Raw genomic sequence first — 26,491 nt, forward strand, 5'->3', positions numbered from 1 at the left:
ATTTGATCCAAATAGGGATTGTTCGCATCATATCTTTCCTAAGGTTGAATCCTGCTCTCCATTCCTTAATGATCATTGGTACACCTCTGTAAGAATAGGGACCATTCATCAAGACTGCATCCATATCATCCCTTGATTTGAACCTAAGGATAAAGTACCCTTCATCATGGAAGAAGATATCAGGCAATTGCACATAGTTCCATGTCTTCATCATATAGGTCTTCACCGCATTCATGCTAAGATCTTCACCTAGCACATACATGATAAGAGAATTTAACTATCTATCAAATCATCTATTATCATTAGCAAAAATTCACTATTTTTACGGGTTATTATCACCACAATATGGTTTTATTTTAATCAATAAAATATTTATAAGCATTTACACTTATTTGACATATTGGATTTATCATGTTGATGATTCGTTACATATTTATTTTTAAATGGTTAATTTTCATTTTATATATGCAATTTGTTTAAACTTCTTTATTTAACATTTTTTGTATTGTTTAAAAAATACTACACAATAATTAATACACCCGGGCGACAGCACGGGTCTCTGACTAGTTAAAAGATAATAATATTTTTTAATTTAAAAATAATATTATAACACAATTTATCACATTTATACTCATTTCTAACACACAAAATAAATGAAGCATATCATGTAATATCTAATAATATTCATCAACATAACATAACACCGAATAATAGTACAAAATTCCACAAGATACATTATTTTTATAAAATACTAAGTTGAAATGATACAAAAGAAAATAAGAAACATCATTTAGTCTTAGAATTATGTAAATTCATTGATCTAATAGTATTATTGGTGGAGAATAAACCTTTTTTGGAAAAATCATGGTTAGTATTGTGATAATAATTTTATATTTCTATTTAAAATAATAATAATAATAATAATAATAATAATAATAATAATAATAAATAAATAAAAAATTACTAGTGTCGCATCAAAAAATTGGGTCAACGGATCCGTGGGAAATACAAATCCAATATCCAAACCATAAATGAATGGGTTCGAATAATTTATGAGTTGATTCGATTTGAGTTAGCGGATTCGTGAGTCAACCTACATTCATATAGACCTCTAGGAATAATAATGAGTTTTGGTAGGTTAAATTTTTATTAAGATGATAAAAGCGGGTTTTACAAATTGGAAGAACGTAGAAAGTTTTGGTGAAGATCAAAGAAAATTGATTTAGATATAGTTAAACCTTAATTTATAGAAAATCGACATACATAAAATTAAAATAGACTCTAAAGACAATTAAATGATAAAGTTATTTAGGACTCTCTAAAATCTTTCTTAAAAATTAATTAACTTTCATCGCACTCATAATTTCTACTGACTTAATTTTTATAAATACACCCTATTTTCAAAATTAACAAACAATAATTATTGTAAAGAGTTCATCCCAACTCGAATCATTTAGATTCTTCTGGATGGAAGATGAGGATGAATTTCATGTACTTTCGATTTTAACGAGAAAACCGAATATAAAAATAAGTTATAGGATTACAAAAATGAAAGTAGGGGGACAAAAATAACTAAAAAGACAAACATGTATCACATTACAAATGATAAATGAGGTGGAAAAAAAAACAAAAAATATAAAAATGAAGGAGAAAAAATACTTTTTAATCCTATTATTATTAAAATAATATAATTAAAAAACTACATAAATTCTAAATTAAAAAATAAATAAAATAGATAGGATTATAATCCAAAGCCCGGTCCGCATATTTTTACCAGGCCCATATCATGATCCAGCAAGTTGGAGTGGGTCAGCCCGTATTGCATCAGAAACAAACAAGCACTGAACTCAAGCCGGCGGAGTCAGTAATCGGCCTCCAGAAACCGTCGAAGGGGAGAGCACATCACTGTCCAAGCATTCTCACTCACTCACTCACGTTTTCTCTCTTTCGATCTCAACCTTCATTCTCGTTTTCTTCTTCCAATCAAGTAGGTTCATCAAATTCTTCTCTCTTTTATATTATTTACGGTTTTGTGACCGTTTCAAGCGTCCTCTTACTCTATTAGTGGAACCCCATTTTTATCTTCTTTTAAGGGTTTTGATTTTTAGGATTTTAGTGAGTGCGCATTTCTCTGTTTTGTTTATGTGTTGAGAAGTATAGGATGAAATTTTGCACTTAATGTGTTGCCTTTTAGGTGTTTGATAATTTTCCTGAGTGGTGTTAATGTGAGTCTTTGCCTGAGTAGACTGAACTTTTAGCAACCTTGTAGTTGTAGTGTGGCTGACTGGCTGTGAAGGAAAAAGAGTTGAGTTTTTATTCAACAAAGCTCTAAATTAATTGCATTTGGGACATTTTCACATTCATTTTTTTCTGAATGTGTTTTCTGCCATCTGTGGTATCTCACTAGTTTCACTAAAAGAAACCAAATCAACACCTTTTGCTACATAAGAAGCAACGTAGAGTAGAAACCTAAACCTTGAATAATATGAGAAAGTGGAAGTGATTAATTGCAAGTGTAACCTCGTGTGTCCGTGCCTTGGTGGGGCTGGTTATCTACGCATTTCAGACACTAGACATGTCTTCATTGTGAAGTATCGTTGCTACATTGTTTGCTTCTAATATCTCATGTTTATTTGAGAGATGCAATGCATCTTTAAGAATAGGATGTATTGGTTTGTAGAAATATTTGGTTTTGAATCAAAAGGATCGTTTATACACATTTCCATCCTTCATAGTTTTAAAATAATTCAGTTTTGATTATTTAATGTCTATTCAGTAGAGTTTAGTATAGTGACTAAGATCTAAAACACTAAAAGGGAATAACCTAATACTAGTGTTTGCTTTGAATATCATATTCATTAGCTTGTACCTTCTTCTATGGCTTCTAAATTTAAACAAGTTTATTCTGCTTTTGGTTTTCGCAAAAAGGAAGCTTATGAAGCAAAGTTGACATATTTGTACGTACCTAGTTTTTGACAATCTTGGAGTTGAGTTGTTTTGACTGTCACCTCTAGTTTGTATCAATTTGGAACTGTAGTTAGGTTGGCAGTTTGTGTTTTAAATTGGATATGTAAATACTTAGAAAATAAATCATGTTGTTGTGGCACTTATAATCTAATCTACATTCTACCTGAGCAAGAAGGCAAAATAGAAGCATCTAGTTAATAGATAATTTCTTATATTCAAAGGAGCTACTACTCTACATTATGTAATTTATAAGAATTGTAGAATGGCATGATGACCTGTGATTATAATTAATTGGCCAAAATAAACTAGTTAAGAATGCATCTACTGCATTGATTTTTAACCAATGTCCACATTACTCTAGTGAGTATTTGAATATTTGCTGCAAATTAAATAAGGCCAATTAACTAAGGACAAAACAGTTTTGGTCTTGACTCAGTTTTGTGACTAAAAAACCCAACTGAATCCCTACATGTGTGGCTGTAGAAAATATGAGAAATGTCCTCTGTCAAATGGGATTTCGGTTCTAGATCACTTTTTCCAATTTTCTTTTCATCCCAGTCACCACCAGTGTCATATTTAGAATGATGCTATTTCTCAATTGTTACTAAATCATATGCAACAATACATCACTTGAAAAGTCAACACCGATGTATGAAAATATTTATATTATTTGAATAACATTAGTTGCATTGGCATTCATTTATTTTCTGGTTTCTTTCTTACATTGTATAATCAATCAATCTGATTGGCATTGCAGCCATGTTTTTGGCAAAAGGATTTGGACGAACATTCTTTGCTGCTGCTGCCAGATCAAAACATTGTTCCACTACAGCTGCTGCTGCCAGTGGTAGTGTAGCGCGTAACCCTCTTCCGGACTTCTTTGAGGCCGACAGGAGCCTTGAAAATGATAAACCAGTTGTTTATGGTATGAAATATGTGCCTCTTCTTTTCAGTCGTAATAAGAATTAAAAATCTCTGATTTTTATTTATAGCCATACTTTACCAGTACAACAATAATCTATGATTTTCTCTATTAAGCTTCGTAATTTGTGCACTTGTGCCATTTCTATTAGTGGCTTTGTTTAATTAATACTTTACCATTGTTGTTAGGTCGGAGTTGGAAGGCTTCTGAATTGCGTCTGAAATCTTGGGATGACCTTCATAAACTGTGGTATGTGTTGTTGAAGGAAAAGAACATGTTGATGACTCAGCGTCAAATGCTTCATTCTCAGAATTTGCGTTTTCATAACCCAGAGCGCTTACCTAAGGTATTTTTTCACTTTTTGCACCTGGTCTGCTTTACGTGTGCTGTTTTTGTTACCCTTAGTTACGTGAATGTTCTAGTATAGAAAAGCACACTGGTGCTTTTATCATCTTTTGGTGAAAACACTGTTTTGTATAGAACAACATGCTGGAGAAATTGAATGTAGAGAGTTAAACTCTAGGGGTTGCGGGAAAAAAACGTACATGTCTTATCAATGATTTTTGTCCATTAATTTATGTGAAATCAGGTGAGAAAGTCAATGTGTCGCATCAAACACGTGCTTACCGAGAGAGCAATTGAAGAGCCAGATCCCAGAAGGTCTGCTGAGATGAAGAAAATGATAAATGGTCTTTGATGACTTAAAAGGATATGTATGTTATTCGTTGTGTTGTTGGATATGCTGTAAGAATGGGACATCTACTTTCATGGATGTTAGAAAATTGCTGACCAAGGCAATGTGTTCAAATACATGATTTACTTGAAGTTTTGCCTGTTTAGAATTCGAACTTTGTTTTGTTTGATCTGAGAGTCAATCGATGAAGAAATATAATCAAGCAGTTACTGTTCCCAGCCAAGATTTATTTCTTTTATATATATATATATATATATGATTCTCATCTCTTTTCCTAAAGCATGTATTATCTTTTGTAATATTAGAAGCCCATGAAAAATCTAGGTTGGACTTACCATTTGGATTTACCTCCTTGAGACCATACCCCTCATGCATGCCCTCAAAGCCTCTTGTTATGTTGCCTACATGTACATTTAGACTCCCTCCTAGAAAATTTTTCTCTTATTGGAGTATATCTTGAAATAGACCTTCTAAGTTCTTTCAAAATTTTACTTTAAGTTATTCTGCTAACCTTACCTGAGATGTGTAAGCACTAATAATATTAATGGTGTCTTTCATTACAAATTTCAGGTCTATGATCGGATCTCCTACTCTTCTCACATCAATAATATCCTTCTTTTGCTCCTTGTCTACAATAATCCACACCCTGTTTTTTTATCTAACTTTGTCAGTGTATCAAATCTTAAATTTTGAGTTGTGTAACTCTTTTTGTAATTTCACCCGTCAATTTAGTTTCTTGTAAGCAAATGAAATTAATCTTCCTCCTAAGCATAATGATCACTATTTCCATAGATTTTCCAATAGCGTGCGATATTCCATTTTCTAAAATAAATTCTACTCTCACGACTAACTTCTTTACCTACATTCACTCATGAAAATATGAGAATACTTGTTTATTTTTCACCGCATCCATGTGACAATACAACTATCCTTTCTCTTTTGACATTGTACTTGGAGCATACAACATGTTACTTACGGACAACGACCTAGAAATCAAATTATTACTTATTTGATCCATGTCATAGAGATTCAATAAATTTTTATGTTGGTTGTCGACTTCCTAACATAATTCTCTCTCTTTTTATCGAGACGGAGGACCGACTATGCATAATAAGGCTAACATAGGCGGCATTTTAAAAAGTCATTATAAAAAAATCACTGAAAAGGATATTTTAAATATTGTTCTATGTATAAAAATATCGAAACATGAGGAAATTATAAGAATGACACTTACAATGCAGTGAACAAAACAATAACTCAAACTTTAACATATTATACAAGAAAGATATATATATATAACATGTGATAAAACAATATCATATGTATTAATAAGGCTTGCAATAGAGAAGTTGCGTGATACCATACCTAGAGATATTTTATGAAAATATTTAAAGAAGAAAAAGGTTAGAATTGTCTATATTAAAGCTGTCCAAAATATGTATGAGAGGGTTTTAACAAGTGTAAGGATATAGGATGAAAACACGGGTGGTTTTCTAATAAGAATGTAGTTGCACCATGGTTCAACCATATGCTATTGCCTTTTTCTTAGTTTATATTTAGATGTATTTGTATAATGCATTCCAAAAGCTAACACTAAGATATATGTTTTTCTTAAATGATATCGTCTTACTCTAAGAATCAATAAATAAATTAAATGAGAGGTTAGAGACATGGAGATGAGTCTTAAAAGGATATGAGTTTCACTTAAAGCAAAAGTAAGTGGAAGTATATGAAAAGTAAGTTTAACAATAGGAAAATTGGTGTAAAAAAATTGTTTATATTTTATTATGATCAAATATTTCTCTAAATAAAAGTATATATTAGAAATTTAACCCAACAAGTACACCTTGCTGATGCAAACTTGAATGTCCAAAGAGCTATAATTTATTTTGAAGGTCTTGTGCCTCATTTCCCAAATTACAAAAGCCAATTCCAGAGGTAGTTATTAAATAAACACCATAACAGCCAAAATTTTCTTGTTTGTAAAGTTAAATTGTTGATAACTGGCAATTATAATATATCATATATGCTCAATAATATATTGAAAGTGTTCGGTGGTGCTTCAGAGATTCAGTCTCAATTCCAGAAGCCCAGAGCCAAAGATCCAGCTCTACACTGAGCACCTGAAATAAGATAATACCAGACTTCAGTCAGTCAGAAAGATAGTCATTTTCTCCATATACATTGAACATAGGTAACAACAATGAGACAATACTATCAGCGAAAGTAACTCACCTGTCTTCCTGATTTTACACTTATCAGCTCCCTCATTTTCTCCACAGCATGTATAGAGCAAGCTCGGAGTTCAACTTCCTCCTCAGTCCCCGGACATATTTCACCACTGGCTTCAATAGTACTGGCAAGTTTTGGACTGAATTTTAAAATACCAAGCTGTTGAAGCACGGCTGGGACTATATAGTCAGCCATTATAGTCAGAGAGCTGATGTCTTTAAACTCGCCATATCCTTGGCCATTAAAGGCACCCCATAAATCTGCTACAAATATCTGAGCTCTTTTATATAAAAATACTTGACGACCTTTGTACACTGAGTGGTCTCTAAAACCTAGAATATTTCATATTAGGAGTCAGTGAAACAAATATTTTGCACATTATCAATATCAACTTGAAAGATAAATACTTCAAAATTGGTCATAATTTATTTCAGAAGAAAATGTTCTACCAGGAAAATGACGTGCAACAAGGGCAACAAGATTCATAGCTGATTTTCCACATTGCTCAACTAGATTAGAAGCTTTTCCGTCAAAACTTCTTTCCAGCTCAATCCCAACCTAGCAGTAGAAGTGAAGATATTAGACATATGACTGACATTTCAAGAGATGCTTATCAATTATTATTATTAGTTACATTCAAAGAATTCAATGTCAAAAAAAGGAATGAAACTAATAATAACTAAGATGGATGATATAACTGTGACTATAGGTAACTTCAGAAGCAATGATTTGTTTTACCTCGTGAAGTAACCTAACACGTTCATCTTCCAAAGGAAGAGGTCTAGGCCAATTCAAAAGCTCGCGTAGTTGTGGACCTACCATTATGAATTAAATTTGTCAGTGAGTTATGCGGGAAAAGTATTTCTTCATAGAAAGCATGCAAATCCATCATAAGGCTTGATGTAAACAGAGATGTCGATACATATTTTTAAAAATGCTGCCACTTGAACAAAAATTTCAGACTCGACATTGTTCTCTCATGTGAGTAATTACAACTTGACTGTGGTTCGTGCACAAACACGTCAGGCAATCAAATATATACCAAGCAAAACTATTCAGTGTTTTGTTCACAGTCTTGAGGCCTGATTACTTAGTATGTAACTGTATGTACCAGTACATTCTCTACAATACAATATAAACTCATTTCACCTCTGTACATAACTACCTACCCTTAAATAATCTTAACAAACTGTAGTCTTAAATTTCATTTGATGATAAAAACATGAACTGAATTGAAGATGAAGTTTGACACATCCTATTGTCAGTTTCCAATCATTTTTATTCACGAAAATAGACATGTTAGTTTGCATACGGGCAATGCAAGTTCCAAGCAGAATTACCAGTATACTTTTGCAGGCGATCAGCATCAAATGCAGACTTATCTTTTTGAAGAGCTGCTTTAAGTCCAGAGGCCAAATCATCATAATTCAAATCCTTATCTGTTTCATAATGAGAAAAGAGAGTGATCAATGAAAAGAAAGTACAGAAAGAATGACAAGGTTAAAATCCAGAGGGAAAAATATATCCTAAAATTCTAGGACTAGGATAGAAGACATTTCACTAATCCCATTTTAAGTATATGTAAACTAGAAAGTCAAGTAAAAACTGACCCGCAAATATCCTAATATATGACCAATAACACCCTAGAGTACAACACCCAACAACTATGATACACAGGTAAAGGTACAGACACGAGATAGATACGGCATTTAAAAAAAATCAAGGTATGGGTATGACAAATGTTAATAATTAATTGATATATGTTAGCATTGACTATTTTCTTCTTCAATATCACCTAATTTCCCATATGTTAGAAACTAACATAGAGAAGCATTTTAAGTAAAGGTAAAAACTTAAGTGCTGTTTCTTACCTCCAGTTGATTCTGATCTGTACTAAACATACAAAACTGTCAAAATTTATCAAAAGGTATAATGTAAAAACTGTTAATTTGTACCACCTCATTTAATAAGACAACTGTTTTTGTATCTTACTACAAAAAGTTAAGTTTTATTACGGTTTTTTATTCAAATAAGTTTTGCAAAAGTGATGATAATGATGGAAATGTTTGAAAGCAGTAGCATTAGTTGGGTCAATAAAGGAGCCACTCCAGCAACTGGTCTCACATTACCAATAACAACCAAACACAGGAACCAAAATGCTTTTGACCAAATGTTCAAATCAAATGTTCAGGAAAAATATCACAGATATGGAAATCCAAATTTTCCACCTCTTGGATATTCACAAACTATTTTCACATTCACATCCATCATTTTCCAACAGCATGTTAAACAGGTATAATAACTTATTCACACTGTAACATTAAGAAAGCTCTTCTTAGTGCCTATTAGAATTGTCTTGCTTGAACTTATCTACCCATACAATCACTTGTGATTATTCATAAGAACTTATAAAAACAGCATATTTATGATGTGCCCACAAGCTACTTTCATCTCTTCGGCATAACATGAAAACAGATTTACTTTATTTTATCTATATAGCTTATAAAGAAATGTACACCGATAAGTGCTTATCCTATAAGCACTTAATTAAACTGTTTATCAAAACAGGGCTATATGCATAGCTTTAAAGACCAAAATCTTGTAATGAGGAAAAACTTAACTTTTTTCTAGTAATAGCACTACAAATTACAATGAACTCATTTCATAATAACCAAACAAATGCAGCCACAATAAATTCAAACACACTCCACAAAAGTCACAACAGATAAAAATACACAAAAACAGGGGACCATTAACACCCAAAATCAAAGAAAATAATGCCAATGGTTAACTATCAAGTAAGGTTTTAAATAACAGTCGCGGTTGCGTACAGGTTTTCGCGATTGCGTTCGTTGCAGTGTGAATTAACTACAGTTTGTTATTTGTCATAAAAACGGTGGATATCGAAACCTTCCAATACCGTTTTGTCGCGGTTGTTTTCCGGTAACAAACTATTATTTAAAACCTGTAATCCTTAGGCATTTTCGTCATAAGTTTGTACATGGCATTTCAAGTGGAAAAAGAAAAAATCAAAACAAAAAACATACCAGGCCAGAAGCAAAAATTCAAAGCATCCAAGACAAACAAGTACTGAACAGTGAGTGGTCCATTATCAAAATAATGAATCCCTTCAAAATCCCATTCAACTTTGGGAATAGACTCAATCGTGCTCACTACTTTCTCAATTCCTGAAAACAAAATCATCATCTCAAACATAAGCAAACACATTCGAACAAAAAAAAAGTTTCACAATGAACGACATTAGTCAGAAGCTACCTGAAGAATCGACGGTGACATGGGAGGAGCGGCTAGCGACCCAAGCGGAGGTAGCCCTAACTTCATCCATGGAGTTTTCACAATGCGGCGTTTGAATACGAACTTCTGATAGTAAACCCTAAAACCAAAGTGTTTCTAGAGAAACTAAAAGTGACTAGAAGTTTATGATAGTTTGGTTATTTATATAGTGTGTTCAAAGTTTCGCGGGTTTTCATGCTGAGGGTGAGGGATAGATAAGAGGCGACGTTGGCGTGTTTTTCTTCCGTATATTGGAAAGGCTTATGGGCCACGAAATGCCTAATTAAAGGCCTATCGAGGATGATAAAGTTGGTATATTTTCCGCAATGTACCCAATGAATAATGTCTTTTTCACACCTACCTTTTCCATTCAAACAATATTGTCCGTGTAGTTTGATTTATGCACGTTTATTTATCAAAAATAGAGATCACAATGAAAAAGTAGAATCTCATCTTTTCTTGAGGGTGAGTTTTGTCCATTGCAGTCTTATCTAGCTTAAGAAATTAGTCTTTAAAATTGTGTGTAAAGAATATTTGATTTCTAAAATAAAATAAAATCTCATTTCATGGTATAATAAAATCCATGCGCATGAGTTTATACTTAGTTGGCTGTAACGTTTGTACTCATGATTGTTGTGAAAAATTGTAAGAAATTTAGCGAATTTGTTGATAGTTTTAAACACGCAAAAAAAATTAATGTGTGAGACAAAAAATAATAACAGTAAAAATATATGATTTCAAGTAGCACACTAACAAGTTAAGAGTGAAGACAAATACATAATTAATAAGATAAAAGACACTTACATAAATAAACTTGTTTATCTAGATCGATCAAACCGATCTATTTTGGAGAATATAATCGCTTCTAATTTGCTATACCTCAAAAAATTGTTACAAATTGTTATAACAAAGTTACAAGAAAATAGTCGCTCAAGTTCCTAAGAACAAACTCTATTTTCTACTCAAATATTTCTTAATCTCTCTAACTCTCTATATATGGATCACGCAAATCCAATGTGTTTATTAGAAGTGTTTATCAGTTCTCTTAGATATTTCTAAAAGTTTTTCAAATTCCAAAAACTCCGATGAATTTTTACCAATGTCTCTAAGTTTTCCAATAGAATTATTTTTTCTATCTTCAACTCTTAAGTTTTGAAGGTTATGAAGACAATAATATTGATAATCAGGTGTGGGGAAGAAGCCCCACATTGGTTAGAAAACGGAAGAATGAACACGCTATAAGTGAGAGAACCCACACACCTATCACCTTAAGGTTTTGGGTGAATATGTGGTGTGTCTCTCACAAAGTGTGTCCCAAAGTAGAATGCTCATTCGTTGACCCCCTCGAAGTTCCCTCAACAATGGTATCGTGGTCTTTGACTACTGAAATCCATCGGATATTTAACATACATAAAGCATAACTTATTAATGAACGAATCAACGAATCTGCGACTAAACTAAACATGATACCCAACAAGTACGAACTGTCTATCAGGTCCGATCCGCGTTACCATCGACCATCGCTCCTAGATGGTCGGACCCATGGTCGATCTTGTGGGTGTGTAAGGTGTGCCACCGCACAGGACCTCAAAAGTTAGGGGATCTCAAATTTATAAAATATAACAATTATGTTATATAAATATTTTGTTAGAAATATTATCAATGGTTGCATAGTGGCCTATCGGAAGTGTAGTATCTTTTTGACGTGCATGGTGCGAGCTCATGCGCGAGCTCGACTCTACTCAAAGCGAGAAAAAAAACTATACAATTTAACTACTACACCACTTTTTATTTAACTATGAATGTGGAAAATGTAATTTATATATTTAATGAACATTTGTAACGACCTTCCAACTATCATTACGTTCCATTTTTTATCGGATGTCCTCGAAGGGACCTTTCAACTATCATTTATTGTTATACATAGGCGAGGCAAAACGGGCCATCTGCCCTGCGCATGCGCATAAAAATCATGTCCGCCCCGCTAAGTTGGCGGGTTGGCGAGCTGCAGGCTTGCACGCCTATATTTTTTTTTCTTTCATCTTCAATAGATTAATAGTCTTTTTTTTACCTTTCAATTAAATTTTTAGAACAATTTTTTATAAAGCATCTTTTAAACAAATTTTACCTAAGAAAATATTGTATATTTACAAATAAATGTATAAAATAAAACCATCAAAAATTTAAATTACTAAAATTAACTTAAAAAGGGACGGCTTAAGGCGAGACTAGCTTAACGAATAGGTGAGGCGGACTTTAACGAACGACGGACTTTGACGGGGCGAGTTTAGGCGAGCGGCGGATTTTTACGAGACAGGTGGACGGTGAGCCCAAAATTCTGACACAACCCGTCATTTTTTACGGGTGTGCGGGCCATCCCAGCCGGCCACCGCCAATTTTGCCACCCCTAATTATATATTATGAATAAGTGATATAAACTTTTTCGCCGTACAAACTCTAGAATAAAGAAAATAATCATTATTTTAAATTTTTAAATAATATTAAATATTGATCATATAATTCATTTATTTATTAATAAATTTTTATGATAAACTATTATACAATATTATTTGTGACTTGATCTTTTCAATATAAAATAAGATATAATTTTTCTAAGAATTTATTATTGTTGAACTTTATTTTTATGATTACTTTTTACTATAATTTTTAATAGTATTTATAATTTAAATGAAATTTAAATTTTTTATTTTTCAATATATTTTTATTAAGGCCTAACATTAAAAATTAGATTAGAATTTCAAAATTGTTTGCACCGGTCCTCGGCCCCGCCACCCCCACTATTGGTACTAATGACCATGTTACATAGGTGTTGATAAAATAAAGTGGTACTAATGACCATGTTACATAGGTGTTGATAAATTAAAGTGGTACTAATGACCACTTTACATAAGTGATACTAACTACATTCCATATTTTTTTTCATCTTATTACAATATTTTTCATGAATATCTCGTTGACTATCGCTCATAGTAGAAGTGTCTTTCATCACTAGTTGCACTACCTTTAATTCTATCCCGTCCTCCTTACTTTGCGCTAGTCTTTCCATTGACACTAATCTTTTATTCCTTGCATCTTGCGTTGCATTTAGAATTACCTTTGCCTTACCCTTCCTTTTTGCTGCTTTTTGTCCCATTGGACGCTCCATTGGTGATGATGAGGTAAACTCATAACTTGAAGGTGTATCTGGGTTACCCGATGATGCCTCACTAACATAAGTCTTTGTTATTTTTGAAGAACTTCCAATCGATTCTCCCATCCATTTAGGTTCATCTTTTAACAATCGCCATGCGTACTCAAGATTGAATGTTGTACCTTGATCCTGAGCAAAAAATGCATTTGCAGCGGCCATGATATCGTTCTCCGATGTCCCACTTTTCTTTCCATTAACAGCTTGTTTGTAACACCCAACAAATTTTTGAACCAAGCTATTTATTCGATGCCATCGACACTTTAATTGTCCCTTTAACTTTTCCCGCGATTGCCCACGATACTCGTTATAATTGACAGCGACTCTTACCCAAAAACTCTCAGCCTTTTGATCAACTCCCACAATTGGATCCTTTGAAACATTGAGCCATGATTGGATAAGTAGTATATCCTCATCCCTTGTAAAGTGCTCTCGAGATTTTTTTTTAACAACAACCCTTTCTTCTTTTTCAGTGCCAACTTGAGTAGAAAATGGTGGAACTTGAGTAGAAAATGGTGGAACTTGAGTAGGAAATGGTGGAACTTGAGTAAAAAATGGTGGAACTTGAGTAGAAAATGGTGGCATCCGTGGAATTTGAGAATTTTGAGGATTAGGATTTTGATAATTTTGCATGAAATTGAACATAGCTTGTTGATAATGAAAATGATTAGGATCCATTCGACCTAAACAATTGTAATTTGAAGTAAAAAAAATGAAATTTTGAGTTAAAATGATGAAATTATGAGAGAGAAATTTGAAATTGAAGAGAAAATAAAAGTGTTGGTAAAATTTGTGTTAGTAATTTTTTTCAAAAAACTAAATTTATAACAAAAAAATAACTTAAAAAAAAAATAGCCGTTGTTGAACGGCTCTTTTTAATATTATGACATTATAATATTAAAAGAACCGTTGCATTATTATAGCATGATGACCACGTTGGCAATGGTTTTGAATGGCTACAGTGGAAAAGCAAATGTCCACGCTGGCAAACCAAAGCGAAAATCCACCGTTGGAGGTGGTCTAAGGTTGCAGTGTTTTTCTTCGATATCTTTGTTGTTTTTTATTTTCTAATTTTTGAAAATCTTTTTATATTTCTTCAAATTCAATGTTTTAAGGCATATTTCTACTGTTCTCCATCTTTGACTTGAAATTATTATGGATCATGTGGAGTAGAGTACTTTATTATTGATTAAATATTGTACGTAATTGAATAATCTTAAAGACAATTAATAGATATTCTATAAATTATGCAAAATGACTTGAATAACTTAGATGAAATTTAGATGAAATTTGTCTATCCCATATAATAGGATAAATGTCTAAGAACACAATATTAATTTCTGAAAAAATAATTCTATTAAATATCTTTTGTGTTGTGAGATTTCCAACGACGTCCGGCCCTGTGTTTTGAGAAAATATTACTAACAAATTTTAGGCAAAACTCCACATTTATCATGTTATTATTTACACACCTAACTTTACACCATACATTTTAGCGTTTAGTTAGCACTATCTAAGACTAACATGAGGTACAGATAATAATTGGAGACAAGCATACGACATATAAATCTCTAGATTTTGTTGTTTATGGGACATTTGGCATATATAAGACAATATCGTCGACGTGGAATAATACTGGCGGGACCATCTAACTCGCAGCAGTATGCACTAAATTATTACTATTATTATCTTAAGAATTTGATAGTCAATTTTAAAGCAACTGAAAAAAGGATGATAGATATCAAAATGGTGATGCAAAATGAAGTTTTAAAAGTAATTTTTTTCCCTTTCAATTTGGTTTTGGCAAGACACAGAATTAAGATAAGTAATTAAATATCATGTGCCATAGGCATGTGGTCTACTACTCATCTCTTCAACTTGTAGTAACGGGTTGAAGCAATTTATAGCTTGTATGTAATCATGTGTTCGATCAATTTATTTATCTTTTATAGGAATAAATATGAAATTAATTGTATGCTCTTAAAGTATTAAATTTGTATCTCACACATTTAAAATTTATTATCACAACTTAATATTTTTCAGAAACATTTAAAAAATATTTTACTAATCATTAATTGGTTTAGTGGTGATTGACGCTAAACTTGGTAGATCGGACCACGGTTCGATCCCCACAACTGCAATCGGGAGGGGCTGAAACCCCCGCAACTGTAATCGGAAGGGGCTGAAACCACTTGATGCTAGAACTGATGCCAGAACTGACTCCCGAACCGGACTATATCGGTGATGATAAACAAAAAAAAATAGTTTGGGTCAAATCTTTTAAAGTCGAAGCCTAATCGATTATAAAGTTTGGTTATTCGATTACGCAACAAAAATTATCCTTCTAAACGATTATGACACTTGTCTAATTGATTATAAAGTGAATGCGCTCATAATTGATTAAGAAAGCCTTATTATCAATTAAGATTTGGATGGTTCCCCAACAACGTAAAGTTATCCGAGCATATTAGTTCTCCGTCTTCACCAACGACTAGTTCCTTTTATCCGGATATACCAAGACTTGATCAACGATTTCCTATATTTTGGGCCCTGTAATTACGCTCAGACCCACGAATATAGCTTGACCTAGTCCAACACTAGAGAGAACAATATAAATAGTCCTTTACACCTAGAGGGCGAGGTAATTCAAACTTTTTCCAAAAACTTCATATTTTCTGTTGTACATTTGTTCTCTTTCTTACTTTGGCATCGGAGTATCTTGTAGATGCAACCCCTTTTTTGTTCTCTCTTACTTCATATTTAAAGTTCATTATTTTATTTTTTTTCCACTACAAACCTTTTAATGATTGCATTAGATAAAACACCGTAATAATAGTAACGATAAATTGACTGTTTGGTGTCTGTGGATTCGACAATCTTTTATGTTACTTCGATATGATCTGTATACTTGCGCAAAGCACCAATCGATGCTTGATCCAGGCATAGACGTATCTAAATTGAAAAATAAATCTGCTCTTTTATTTTGAAGGAGAATATCCTAACTGAAGATGTGATTTCTAATTTGATCAATGAGGAGACAAATAATTTAATTTGGTCATATTCAAATACACTTATGAAAATTAAAATTAAATATATCAATTTTTTTGTTTAAGTAGTGTGTTAGTGAAGACGACTTGATACTAAGAATGTACTCATCTCAAACAAAAAAACTCTAACTTCAATTGAGATTCATTGCTCGCGAATAGTTGAATTAATTTTTTTATTAGTCAATCCTAAAATCGAATATTGAATAAAAAACAAAAACATCAATTTTTTAAATACTTTTATATATATCTTATCCTAGTAAAAATATTAATTGCTAATTATATAGTATAATTAAAAAAATTAGTATAAATTATTTAAAAATATCAATTTTTTAATATTAGTTGCTACGTCGTAGATTTTAGAAAAATGACACCAAATTTTTTTAGAGCTGCAAGTCACCTGAGTGACTAATTATTTTCCATCATCATCATTATTCACATAAATAAAAGTCTCTATAAAACTAAGAACTGCAAGTCACTTGGTGAGGAAGTAAACTTGTATCAATCATTTTAAAATTTAATAATAATTGTTTCGCCTTGTCAAAAAACCAAAACTTAATGAGTTCAGACTGTAAATTATTATTATTTTTTGGTAATATTTTTAGGCGACATAGACAGTAAATTATTATTATAAAAAAAGGAATTTGAGCCAAATGAAATTAAAATGGAATGCCAAAACATGTTTCTGCGAGAAAGCAAAAATAAACAGATGGAGAGCAGAGAGAATAGATAAATAAGTCTGCATATTTAATTGTTTTCTATGAATTGAACTCTCCAACTAATATTATAAATATCATTATTATTTTTATTACAATAAAAATATAAAATATTATCGATCGTTAATTGATCTAATAGTGATTTGTGTTTGATTTAATAGGGAGGATCACCATTCGATCTCTCATAACTTTGATTAAGATTCGAGCTGAATTAGTTGATCCAATAAACTAAATACCGGATTTGAAAATCAATTAAAATCATAAATTTCATTTATTTATTTAATAATTAATACGAATAATCAATAATAATAATAATAATAATAATAATAATAATAATAATAATAATAATAATAATAATAATAATAATAATAATAATAATAATAATAATAATATGGATGATAAATTAAAATCGTAATTTTCATTTCATTTTATTTAATTATTTTAATCCTTAGAAATTGTGCCAAAAATTCTAACATCAAATTGTCCAAGAATCATGTGATGCAAGGAAAAACTTCATTTCTTAAGAGATCTTACTAGAGGATGGTGTAATAAATTTGGTTAATAGATGAGCAACTTGTTAACATTAAGGCCAAACCATTCAAGTTAGAGACATTTTGTTCATTAAGAAGTAGGCTTGGCATGCGTGACTTGAATGACAAGTAAACTGATTTGTTGTAAATTGGATTTTTTTTAATTAATATTATTATTGTTTTTGTTTGATTTTGCTGTAATAAAGGAGGATCTGTTAGGATTTTTCTAAAAAAAAAAAGAAGGTCTTTTATAAGGGCAAAAAACATGTAAAAAATTAGTAAAATTAATAAAAATATATTGTTAGTAAATAAGTAAAATATTATAATATCCCAAACCTTTTTGTTGAATTATTTACTTGGAATTTAAAACTGGATGATTAGGTAGAGTATAGATACAATACAATTTTGGGAATAAGGTCAACCAGGAGGGATAATTAGCCTTTGCGCGGGAAGGACCTATAGAGTGATACTAGAGATTCCCCTCATTATCTCCTCCTAACACATACACAAAAAAAAAAAAAAACACATACACACAATATATATATATATATATATATATATATATATATATATATATATATATATATATATATATATATATATATATATATATATATATATATATATATATATATATATATATATATATATATATATATATATATATATATATATATATATATATAGGGGACGACTCAAGTGAGAACACTTGGTTATTATGAGAAATGAGAACAATGAATTACGACCATTAAATTTTGATTTTGTTGATTTTAATGGACTGGATTGGTTTCTCTTTCTATGATCCTTAATATTTATTTCAAATCAATATAGAAAGAGAAACCAATCCAGTCCATTAAAATCAACAAAATCAAAATTTAATGGTCGTGATTCATTGTTCTCATTTCTCATAATAACCAAGTGTTCTCACTTGAGTCGTCCCCTATATATATATATATATATATATATATATATATATATATATATATATATATATATATATATATATATATATATATATATGAGTAATGCTATTTAGTAAGAAGGATTTTGAACAAGAAACACAAGAATGTACATGTGTCATTAATTTAATGGATAATTTTTAATTTATTATTAATTAAATTTCTTTTTTAATAGGGATCATGGGGTGGTTGTGATAAAGAATGGTTGAGATTTATTCTTGCTTTTCTTGTTTTTACTTTTTCTTACTAATAAGCATTTTCATATATATATATATATATATATATATATATATATATATATTAGCAAATCCGTTCTTTATTCTCTCACTTAAAAGAAGAGTAGGCCTAAGAGACAGTTTATGCCAAACCTTTTGATCTTACCTGATCAGGAGAATCGTCAAGGCGGCAGAATCTGGCTTGAAGAGCAAGATGGGGGGGTACCTGCAAGGTCCTCCGATGCTAAAGTCAGTAGCTATCAGAGAATGAAGGTTTAGAGAGTGAAGAATATGATACTTGACCCTCTAGTGAAAGAGGGTATTTATAGCCCCCAGCGCTGGGCCAAGGTTTCCTAATTGGGCCAAATCCAGTTGGAGGCCCACGTGCTAGGAAACTGCCAGAACACCCTTGTGCTATGGCTGAGTCAGCAGGTGACCCACGTCCTGGATGAGCGTGGCGCAGGATTCGGAAGAGGTTGACCGGATCCTTCGCTGTAGCGTGACGCGTGGTCTTCGTGCTTGGGTAATCCGTAACGGCTACCAAGTAAATGGGCCCAAACGCTTTGGGCCTGCTCGGCTAGAAGGAAGAGCTGGGCCTGCTCGGCCCAGTCCAGAACAGGAGCCCCCCAAGTCATTAGTCGTGTGGGAGTGATGACTTTAACCAAGAGGCTGGCCGAGCACGGGTATGAACGTTTGTTGTCAACTGGGCTCTCCTCGGGTGGTTAGGTTAGCGGGGAGAGGAGATGCTGACGGGGATACAAGACCAAAGAGGTGGTCGGCTCTAGTTCTTGGAGTCCGGCCGAGGAGGTGACTGTCCTTTTGGTTTCCACTTGACACGTTTTCGTTGCTTCTTGTCAGAGTTTGACTGACAGGTGGTGACTGTTGAGACTGCCATCATTGCAGCGCCGTTTCAGAATAAGTACCCCCGGCTGCGCCGTTTGGGTTCTCCAAGACACTTTATGACACTTGGCGCTTTCCCATGCTTAGAGCCGCCTTGGGGGTGCAGGCAATTATTGCGCCTCCTAGGCTGCCTAGGCCATCATGATACCCTTTGGCCTCCTTCCTCTATATAAAGAGCGAGAAGATCATTCATTTATCACTTAGCATTTTGAAAACTTCCAAGACTCGCTCACAGCTCTCTTCTTCGTCTCGTGCATCTCTCCTCCGCTCTCTCAAGTAAGTTCCTCGTCTTCTCCTTTATGTTTATTTAAGATTTATGTTCTAGTTTGAGTGTAGCGAGCAAGATTTAAGAGTACAGCGAGCAAGGCTGATGAGTGTGCCGAGTAGATTTAGGAAATTGTTACTCTTTCATATGCGTTTGCTGAGTGAAACATGAATAGGCCGAGCGAGGACAGTTGAATGGGACATCCATTCTTTGAATTAGAAGAGGAGAGTTTAAATGCGACGAGCAAAAGAGGTTGCGTGTCTCGATTAGGGTATGTGTTGGCCGACCATCTTTGGGGGTGGTCACCTCATCTCGCGAGCACCTTTTTCTAATGTAGTTCGATGGTAGTTGGTCGGATCTAGGGATGGCAAACAGACCCAAACCCGCGGGGCCCACCCGCACCCGAACCCGAATCAACGGGTGAAAACCCGAATTGACTGGGTTTGGATTCGGGTTCGGGTGCCACCCGATATTTCGGGTGCGGGTTTGGGTAGTGTGAAACCCGCGCCCGAAACCCGAAATCACACCCGAATATATATATATATAATATAATATATATTATAATATATATAATATAATATATATATATTTTATGGAAAGTTGTAAGAAAATTGTAGGAAAAATATATTTTATGTATTTTGTTGCGGGTTTGGGTTTGGGTGAAAAAACCCGAACCCAACGGGTGTGGGCGTGGGTGTTATTTTGTCACCCGAATAGCTTTTGGGTTTGGGTTCGGGTTTGGGTGGTAATTTCGGGTGCGGGTTTGGGTAGTATAAAACCCGCACCCGCGGGCACCCGTTGCCATCCCTAGTCGGATCTGATGGACCTAGGAGGGTGCGTCGTGGATTTTGGTCGTAGGCAGGAGTCTTTCCTCGTCCTCTCTCCTCGCCCTTTCACTTGACTTGCGGTGGAAGGGTGGATTTGACAAGTCGAATTCATTGTTTCCTCTGCTTTTCAGGTAAATGGCTGGCGAAAACAAGGACGACGTCGTCTTCGACATATCCGACGGGGATGAAGCTATTGGTTGCTCGCAGGATGAGGGAGTTTCAATCATTGAGACCTCCCCGAGGGAGCTTGAGGAATGGGTGGCCGTCGCTCCGAGGACGACCGCGTCGCGCTTCTCGACGCATCCTAAGGAGGCCTTTAATGTCCTCGAAGATCTTGATCCGAACGAGGAGCCTTCCTGGGGTGCCTTTGTGCCCAAGTCTCATCAGAGGATCTGCTCGCAATTCCCTGGTCCTTGCTTCGCTATGTATGAGTTCGTCTTCAAGGAGGTCGGGCTCAGGCTCCCTTTCACGCATCTACAGCGGAGCGTTTTCGGGTGGTTGCGGTTGTGTCCGTCCCAGCTCCACCCTAACGCCTTTGCGTTTCTAAGGGCCTTCGAAATCGTGTGCGGATTTTTGGAGGTCGAGGCAACTCTGCCTCTATTTTTCAGAGTGTTTCATTTGCAGAGGTTGCGTGACTCGGATGGCAAATGGAGTTGGGTGTCCTTCAAGCAGCCGAAGAAGCTATTCGCCATTTACCAGGACTCCATCAAGCATTTCAAGGGTCGATACTTTATGGTTAAGCCTCTCACTCCTGAGGCCGAGGATCATTTGTTTGAAATCCGAGAGTATACTCAGGACGGAGTGAAAAAGGTGGGTCCAGCTACTCGGTTCCCGTTGGAGTGGCAATATGATCACTTCGAGCATGGGACTGACTACTATATTTTCCGAGATGAGGATCTTAATGAGCGTGACACGGCGGGGTATCAACGGCTCGCCTCCTTCGTAGATGGGTTTAGGCCGGCGGTATGCACCTACCCCAACGGGGATCCTTTTTTCGACGAGGACGGGGGTCCCATGCTGGAGCCTCGATATATCAATACCAAAGCTATCCTCGGGTGCGGGGGTTACGGGGATGCGATGATCTTGCTTGGTGAGGAAATTATTTCATGTTTGAATAATACCTCTCCGGTACTAACTCCTTTTGTTTTGCAGGGCAAATGGCCGACTTGCATGACAAAGTCGTGAAGATGAGAGCAAAGAACAAAGCGGCTACCGAGGTGGCCGTGAAGCGGACACGGGTCGAGGAAGTCAAGGAGGCTGCTGCGGGCGCTCGTGATGGTGGCTCCCCTTCGTCGGTTCGGACGACTTCAGGTGATTCCCCGGCCGGGAAAAAACAAAAGAACGAAGGGACTCCAGAAGTTCGTCCTCTCATCAACGACAACCCCTCTGATGACGACATAGTGCTGCCCTCTTGCACTTTGCACAGGGGACTCTTCTCGAAGAAGAATGTGCTGCTCGAGCGCGAGGAGGTTAGGCACATAGTCAGGCGGGACAGGGTGTCTCGGGACAAGGACTTGTCTGAGGATCTCGAGGGGATGATGAGGGTGGTCGCCTTGGCCTTGGCCCTCAATGCTCAAAGGGTCTGTCCTCAGAAGGATTACGATGCTCTGCAGACTAAATATGACAAGCTGGAGCACGAGTTTGAGAATTATAAGGACAAGTATGAGATCCAAAACGGTATTGTTGAAGACCTCTGCAAGGCGCAGGACAGAGTCAGGGCCTTGGAAGCCGAGGAGAAAAGGCTGTTTGATCGGGTTGCCGAACTGGAGAAGTCTCACCTCCCTGCCGCCGAGGAAGATGAAGACGAGAAGGTTTTGGTGACACGCTCTCAGCTTCCGGGTAAGGTGAGGGAGCTGGAGGTCGACTGCGTTGCTACCTTGGGGGTTGGATTCAGGGCCGCGGTGGATCAACTGAAAGTTCTCAACCCGTGCTTGGTGACGAAGGGAATTGGTCCTTACAACAAAGTCGTGGACGGGCGGATCGAATCAAATCCCGAGTTTGAGGACTGGGAGGACGAGCAGGATGTTCCGGGTGAAGACAATGGTGCCGAGGAGGAAAACGTCGACGTTTGATCAGTTTCTTTTCCTTTTCTGGCCTGCGTGCCGGTGCATTTGTGGCCTGCGTGCCGAAGTAGTTAGTTGGGCCATGCCCGGATAATTTTTTGGGGTCTGCGTGCCCTTAATCTTTGTAATATTTGGATATCTCCGGCCAGTTTGGTCGGTTTTTAATTCTATTTCGCACTTCATGCTTTGATTAAATGTTCATTTTTGTCGTTTATTTTTTGTGCTCGACCGAGGTTTATTGCCCGGGGTGTGGTGTACGGTCCGGTTGCGTGGAGCAGATGTGCGCTATTAGCGGGCACGAGTCCGCGGTTGGGGCCAAGTGCTCGCGGCGTGAACGGTCCCATCGCGAGCTGGGGTTCTGCCGTGCAGGTACTGCTGCGGTGGGTCTAGTCGTAAGGCCCACCGTGTAGTTGGCCTTGCCTTCTGGTAGGGAGTTCCAACTGTTGCTGTCGTGGAGTAATCGTGTTTGTACCATGACGCGAGTCCGTGTCCGGCTTCCCCTCGTGTTCGGTACGGGTGGCCGGGGGGTGTTAGGTCGTACCTAACTGTAATAGCGTCTGAGTTTTTCAGCATTCCAAGGCCGAGCAAGTTTTTCGCCGAGAAGGTTCTCGAGATAATAGGCGCCGTTTTCGGTTTTATCGTAAACTCGGTATGAGCCTTCCCAGTTTGGGGCTAGTTTGCCTTCGCGGGAGTCTTTCATGTTTCTGCGGAGCACTAGGGGACGAACTTCGAATTCGCGCTTGATAACTTTGGCGTTGTGGCGTAAAGCTATCTGTTGTTTCAACTTTGCTTCTCGGAGGGAAGACCCTGCTCGGATTTCCTCGACCATGTCGAGTTCTTCCCTCATAGCTTCGTCGTTGAGCTCTTCCTCGATAGGCGACTCGGTCCGACGAGATGGCTCTCGGATTTCCACTGGGATCACGGCTTCGGTTCCGTAAGTTAACCTGAACGGTGTTTCGCCTGTGCTTGAATGGGGGGTCGTCCTGTACGCCCAAAGTACACTGTGTAGTTCTTCGACCCAAGCTTTCTTTGCCTCGCCCAACCTCCTCTTCAGTCCTCGGAGGATTACCCGGTTGGCAGGTTCAGCTTGCCCATTCGTTTGGGGGTGTTCGACCGAAGTGAAGTGCTGTTTCGTCCCGAGTTTGGCTACGAACTCTTGGAACTTTCTGTCGGTGAATTGGGTGTCGTTGTCGGTTATAATCGCTTGCGGCACCCCGAACCGAGCGAGTATGTTCCGTTTATAAAAACGGAGCACGTTTTGGGACGTGATCTTGGCGAGTGCTTCGGCTTCTATCCATTTGGTGAAGTAGTCGACGACGACTACCAGGTATTTATTTTGGTACGAACCGACCAGGAAGGGTCCGAGGAGGTCCATTCCCCATGTGGAGAAGGGCCAGGGCAAGGATAAAGATTTAAGCTCGTTCGGGGGAGCCATGTCGGCGTGACGCTGACATTTGTCACATTTCTGGACGTGCTCCTTTGCGTCCTGCTGCATGGTCGGGCAGTAATATCCGGCCCCGAGGGCCTTTCTCGCGAGTGACCGGCCGCCGAGGTGTTGACCGCTAATCCCCTCGTGGAGCTCTTGGAGAATCTCGAGCGCTTGCGAGGCGTCGACACATTTGAGGAGAGGAATGGAGAAACCTCGTCGGTATAGTTTGTTCTCAATGATGGTGTACGAGCAGGCTCATCTTTTGATTGCTGAAGCCTCTTTTGCGTCGGTTGGGAGTTCGTCCTTCGTGAGAAAATTATACACCGGGGTCATCCAGCAGTTGTCGTCGCCGATGGTAAGCACTGGTAGGGGTTGTGCGCCCTTGTCTATGCTTGGCCTTGATAGGATTTCCTGGATCACTGACTTGTTTCCGCCTTTCTTTCTTGTGCTCGCGAGTTTGGATAAGACGTCGGCCCGTGAGTTGTGTTCTCGTGGGATGTGCTCGACTTCTGCCTTTGCGAATTTTTTCATCTTATCTCTGACGAGCATGAGGTACTCAGCGAGCACGTCGTTTTTGGCTTGGTAATCGCCGCTGATATGGGATGCGACGAGTTGGGAGTCGGTGTAGATTTTAACCTCCCGCGCGCCCACATCCTCGGCGAGTCGTAGGCCCGCAAGGAGAGCTTCGTATTCGGCTTGGTTGTTCGACGTGTTGAAAGACAGAACCAAGGATACTTCGATGATGAGTCCCTCATCGTTTTCTAAGATAATGTCGGCCCCGCTCCCCGAGCTGCTTGAGGCGCCATCTACGTAGATGGTCCACTTATTCTCAGCGGGGGACGGGGCGTTGGCGATTGAGGTCATCTCAGCTACGAAATCCGCCAGCGCCTGAGCTTTCAGTGCCCTCCTGCTTTCGTACTGTACGTCGAACTCGGAAAGCTCGAGGGACCACCTTAGCATTCTCCCGGCCATATCTGGTCGGCTGAGGAGTTGCTTGATAGGTTGATCTGTTCGAACGACGATGGTATGGGCGAGGAAGTAGTATCTGAGCCTTCTGGCTGCTGTCACTAGGGCCAGGGCGACTTTCTCGATCTGCTGGTATCGCACCTCGGGTCCTTGTAGGGCCTTGCTGGTGAAGTATACGGGTTTCTGCCCGTCCTCAATCTCTCGGATCAAGGCCGCGCTGACTGCCTCGTTCGAGACGGCCAGGTAGAGATATAGCGGCTCGTTGTCGTCGGGTCGAGAGAGGACGGGTGGTTTGGAGAGTACTTTATTGAGGTGTGATAGTGCTTGCTCGCATTCCTCGGACCATTCAAAGGTCGCTTCTTTTCGTAATAACTTAAAGAATGGGAGAGCGTGTTGGGCGGATTTTGCGACGAAACGGGATAGTGCCGTGAGCATCCCGTTTAGGACTTGGATGGATTTTTTGTTGTTCGGAGTGGGGAGTTCCGAGAATGCTCGACATTTATCCGGGTTGGCTTCTATTCCTCGTTCGGTCAAATAGAAACCGAGGAATTTGCCTGCTCGGACGCCGAAGGTGCATTTTTCCGGGTTGAAGCGCATCTTGCAGGATCTTGCCTGCTCGAATACCCGCTCGAGATGGGTGGTGTGATCGGAGTCTTCTCGAGATTTGACGATCATGTCGTCCATGTATATCTCGAGAGTATCGCCGATCTCTCCTCGGAACACTTTGTTCATCATTCGTTGGTACGTGGCTCCGGCATTTTTGAGTCCGAAGGCATTACGTTGTAGTAATAGTTGCCTGATTCGGTCATGAACGCCGTGCACTGTTTTTCGCTCCTCGCCATGGGGATCTGGTTGTAACCTGAATAAGCATCCATAAAAGACAATAATTTATAGCCGGCCGAGTTGTCGACCAGCCTATCAATGTTAGGTAACGGATAAGCATCTTTGGGGCATGCCCGGTTAACATCAGTGTAATCAACGCACATTCTCCATTTTCCATTAGATTTTTAACTAGTACAACGTTTGAGAGCCAAGTTGAATATTTGGCCTCGGAAATAAAATTTGCCTCTAAGAGGTCTCCCCACAGTCGGCGCCACTGATCTTACCTGATCAGGAGAATCGTCAAGGCGGCAGAATCTGGCTTGAAGAGCAAGATGGGGGGTACCTGCAAGGTCCTCCGATGCTAAAGTCAGTAGCTATCAGAGAATGAAGGTTTAGAGAGTGAAGAATATGATACCTGACCCTCTAGTGAAAGAGGGT

The 26,491-nt window shown here is 37.1% G+C and overlaps 3 protein-coding genes across 3 annotated transcripts; 1 reads left to right on the plus strand and 2 right to left on the minus strand.

Moving 5' to 3' along the window:
- The first annotated feature begins 1,805 nt into the window (after positions 1–1,805).
- On the plus strand, positions 1,806–4,808 carry LOC131646924 (uncharacterized). The gene is made up of 4 exons (XM_058916851.1): positions 1,806–1,987; positions 3,725–3,892; positions 4,078–4,235; positions 4,479–4,808. The coding sequence occupies exons 2-4, from the start codon at positions 3,727–3,729 to the stop codon at positions 4,584–4,586; spliced, it is 432 nt and encodes a 143-aa protein (XP_058772834.1). The 5' UTR covers positions 1,806–1,987; positions 3,725–3,726; the 3' UTR covers positions 4,587–4,808.
- Positions 4,809–6,340: 1,532 nt separating this feature from the next.
- On the minus strand, positions 6,341–10,373 carry LOC131646925 (uncharacterized). Its single transcript, XM_058916852.1, has 7 exons — positions 10,092–10,373; positions 9,863–10,003; positions 8,156–8,254; positions 7,554–7,630; positions 7,265–7,373; positions 6,819–7,147; positions 6,341–6,706 (listed from the first exon to the last, which is right to left on the minus strand). The coding sequence occupies exons 1-7, from the start codon at positions 10,159–10,161 to the stop codon at positions 6,614–6,616; spliced, it is 918 nt and encodes a 305-aa protein (XP_058772835.1). The 5' UTR covers positions 10,162–10,373; the 3' UTR covers positions 6,341–6,613.
- Positions 10,374–13,026: 2,653 nt separating this feature from the next.
- On the minus strand, positions 13,027–13,995 carry LOC131650177 (glutathione S-transferase T3-like). The gene has a single exon (XM_058919901.1). It carries the CDS (start codon positions 13,993–13,995, stop codon positions 13,027–13,029), a length of 969 nt encoding a protein of 322 aa, XP_058775884.1.
- Between the last annotated feature and the right edge of the window lie 12,496 nt (positions 13,996–26,491).

The sequence above is a fragment of the Vicia villosa genome, linkage group LG2, assembly GCF_029867415.1.
Source record: "Vicia villosa cultivar HV-30 ecotype Madison, WI linkage group LG2, Vvil1.0, whole genome shotgun sequence".
NCBI lineage: Eukaryota > Viridiplantae > Streptophyta > Magnoliopsida > Fabales > Fabaceae > Vicia > Vicia villosa.

Coding starts and splice junctions, on each gene's coding strand:
- LOC131646925 (XM_058916852.1), bottom strand. CDS start 10,161: ATGGATGAAGTTAGGGCTACCTCCGCTTGGGTCGCTAGCCGCTCCTCC. Junction 7,631..8,155: donor TCGCCTGCAAAAGTATACTG/GTAATTCTGCTT, acceptor TCATAATGGTAG/GTCCACAACTACGCGAGCTT. Junction 6,707..6,818: donor GTGTAAAATCAGGAAGACAG/GTGAGTTACTTT, acceptor ATCTTATTTCAG/GTGCTCAGTGTAGAGCTGGA.
- LOC131646924 (XM_058916851.1), top strand. CDS start 3,727: ATGTTTTTGGCAAAAGGATTTGGACGAACATTCTTTGCTGCTGCTGCC. Junction 3,893..4,077: donor TGATAAACCAGTTGTTTATG/GTATGAAATATG, acceptor CATTGTTGTTAG/GTCGGAGTTGGAAGGCTTCT. Junction 4,236..4,478: donor ACCCAGAGCGCTTACCTAAG/GTATTTTTTCAC, acceptor ATGTGAAATCAG/GTGAGAAAGTCAATGTGTCG.
- LOC131650177 (XM_058919901.1), bottom strand. CDS start 13,995: ATGGATCCTAATCATTTTCATTATCAACAAGCTATGTTCAATTTCATG.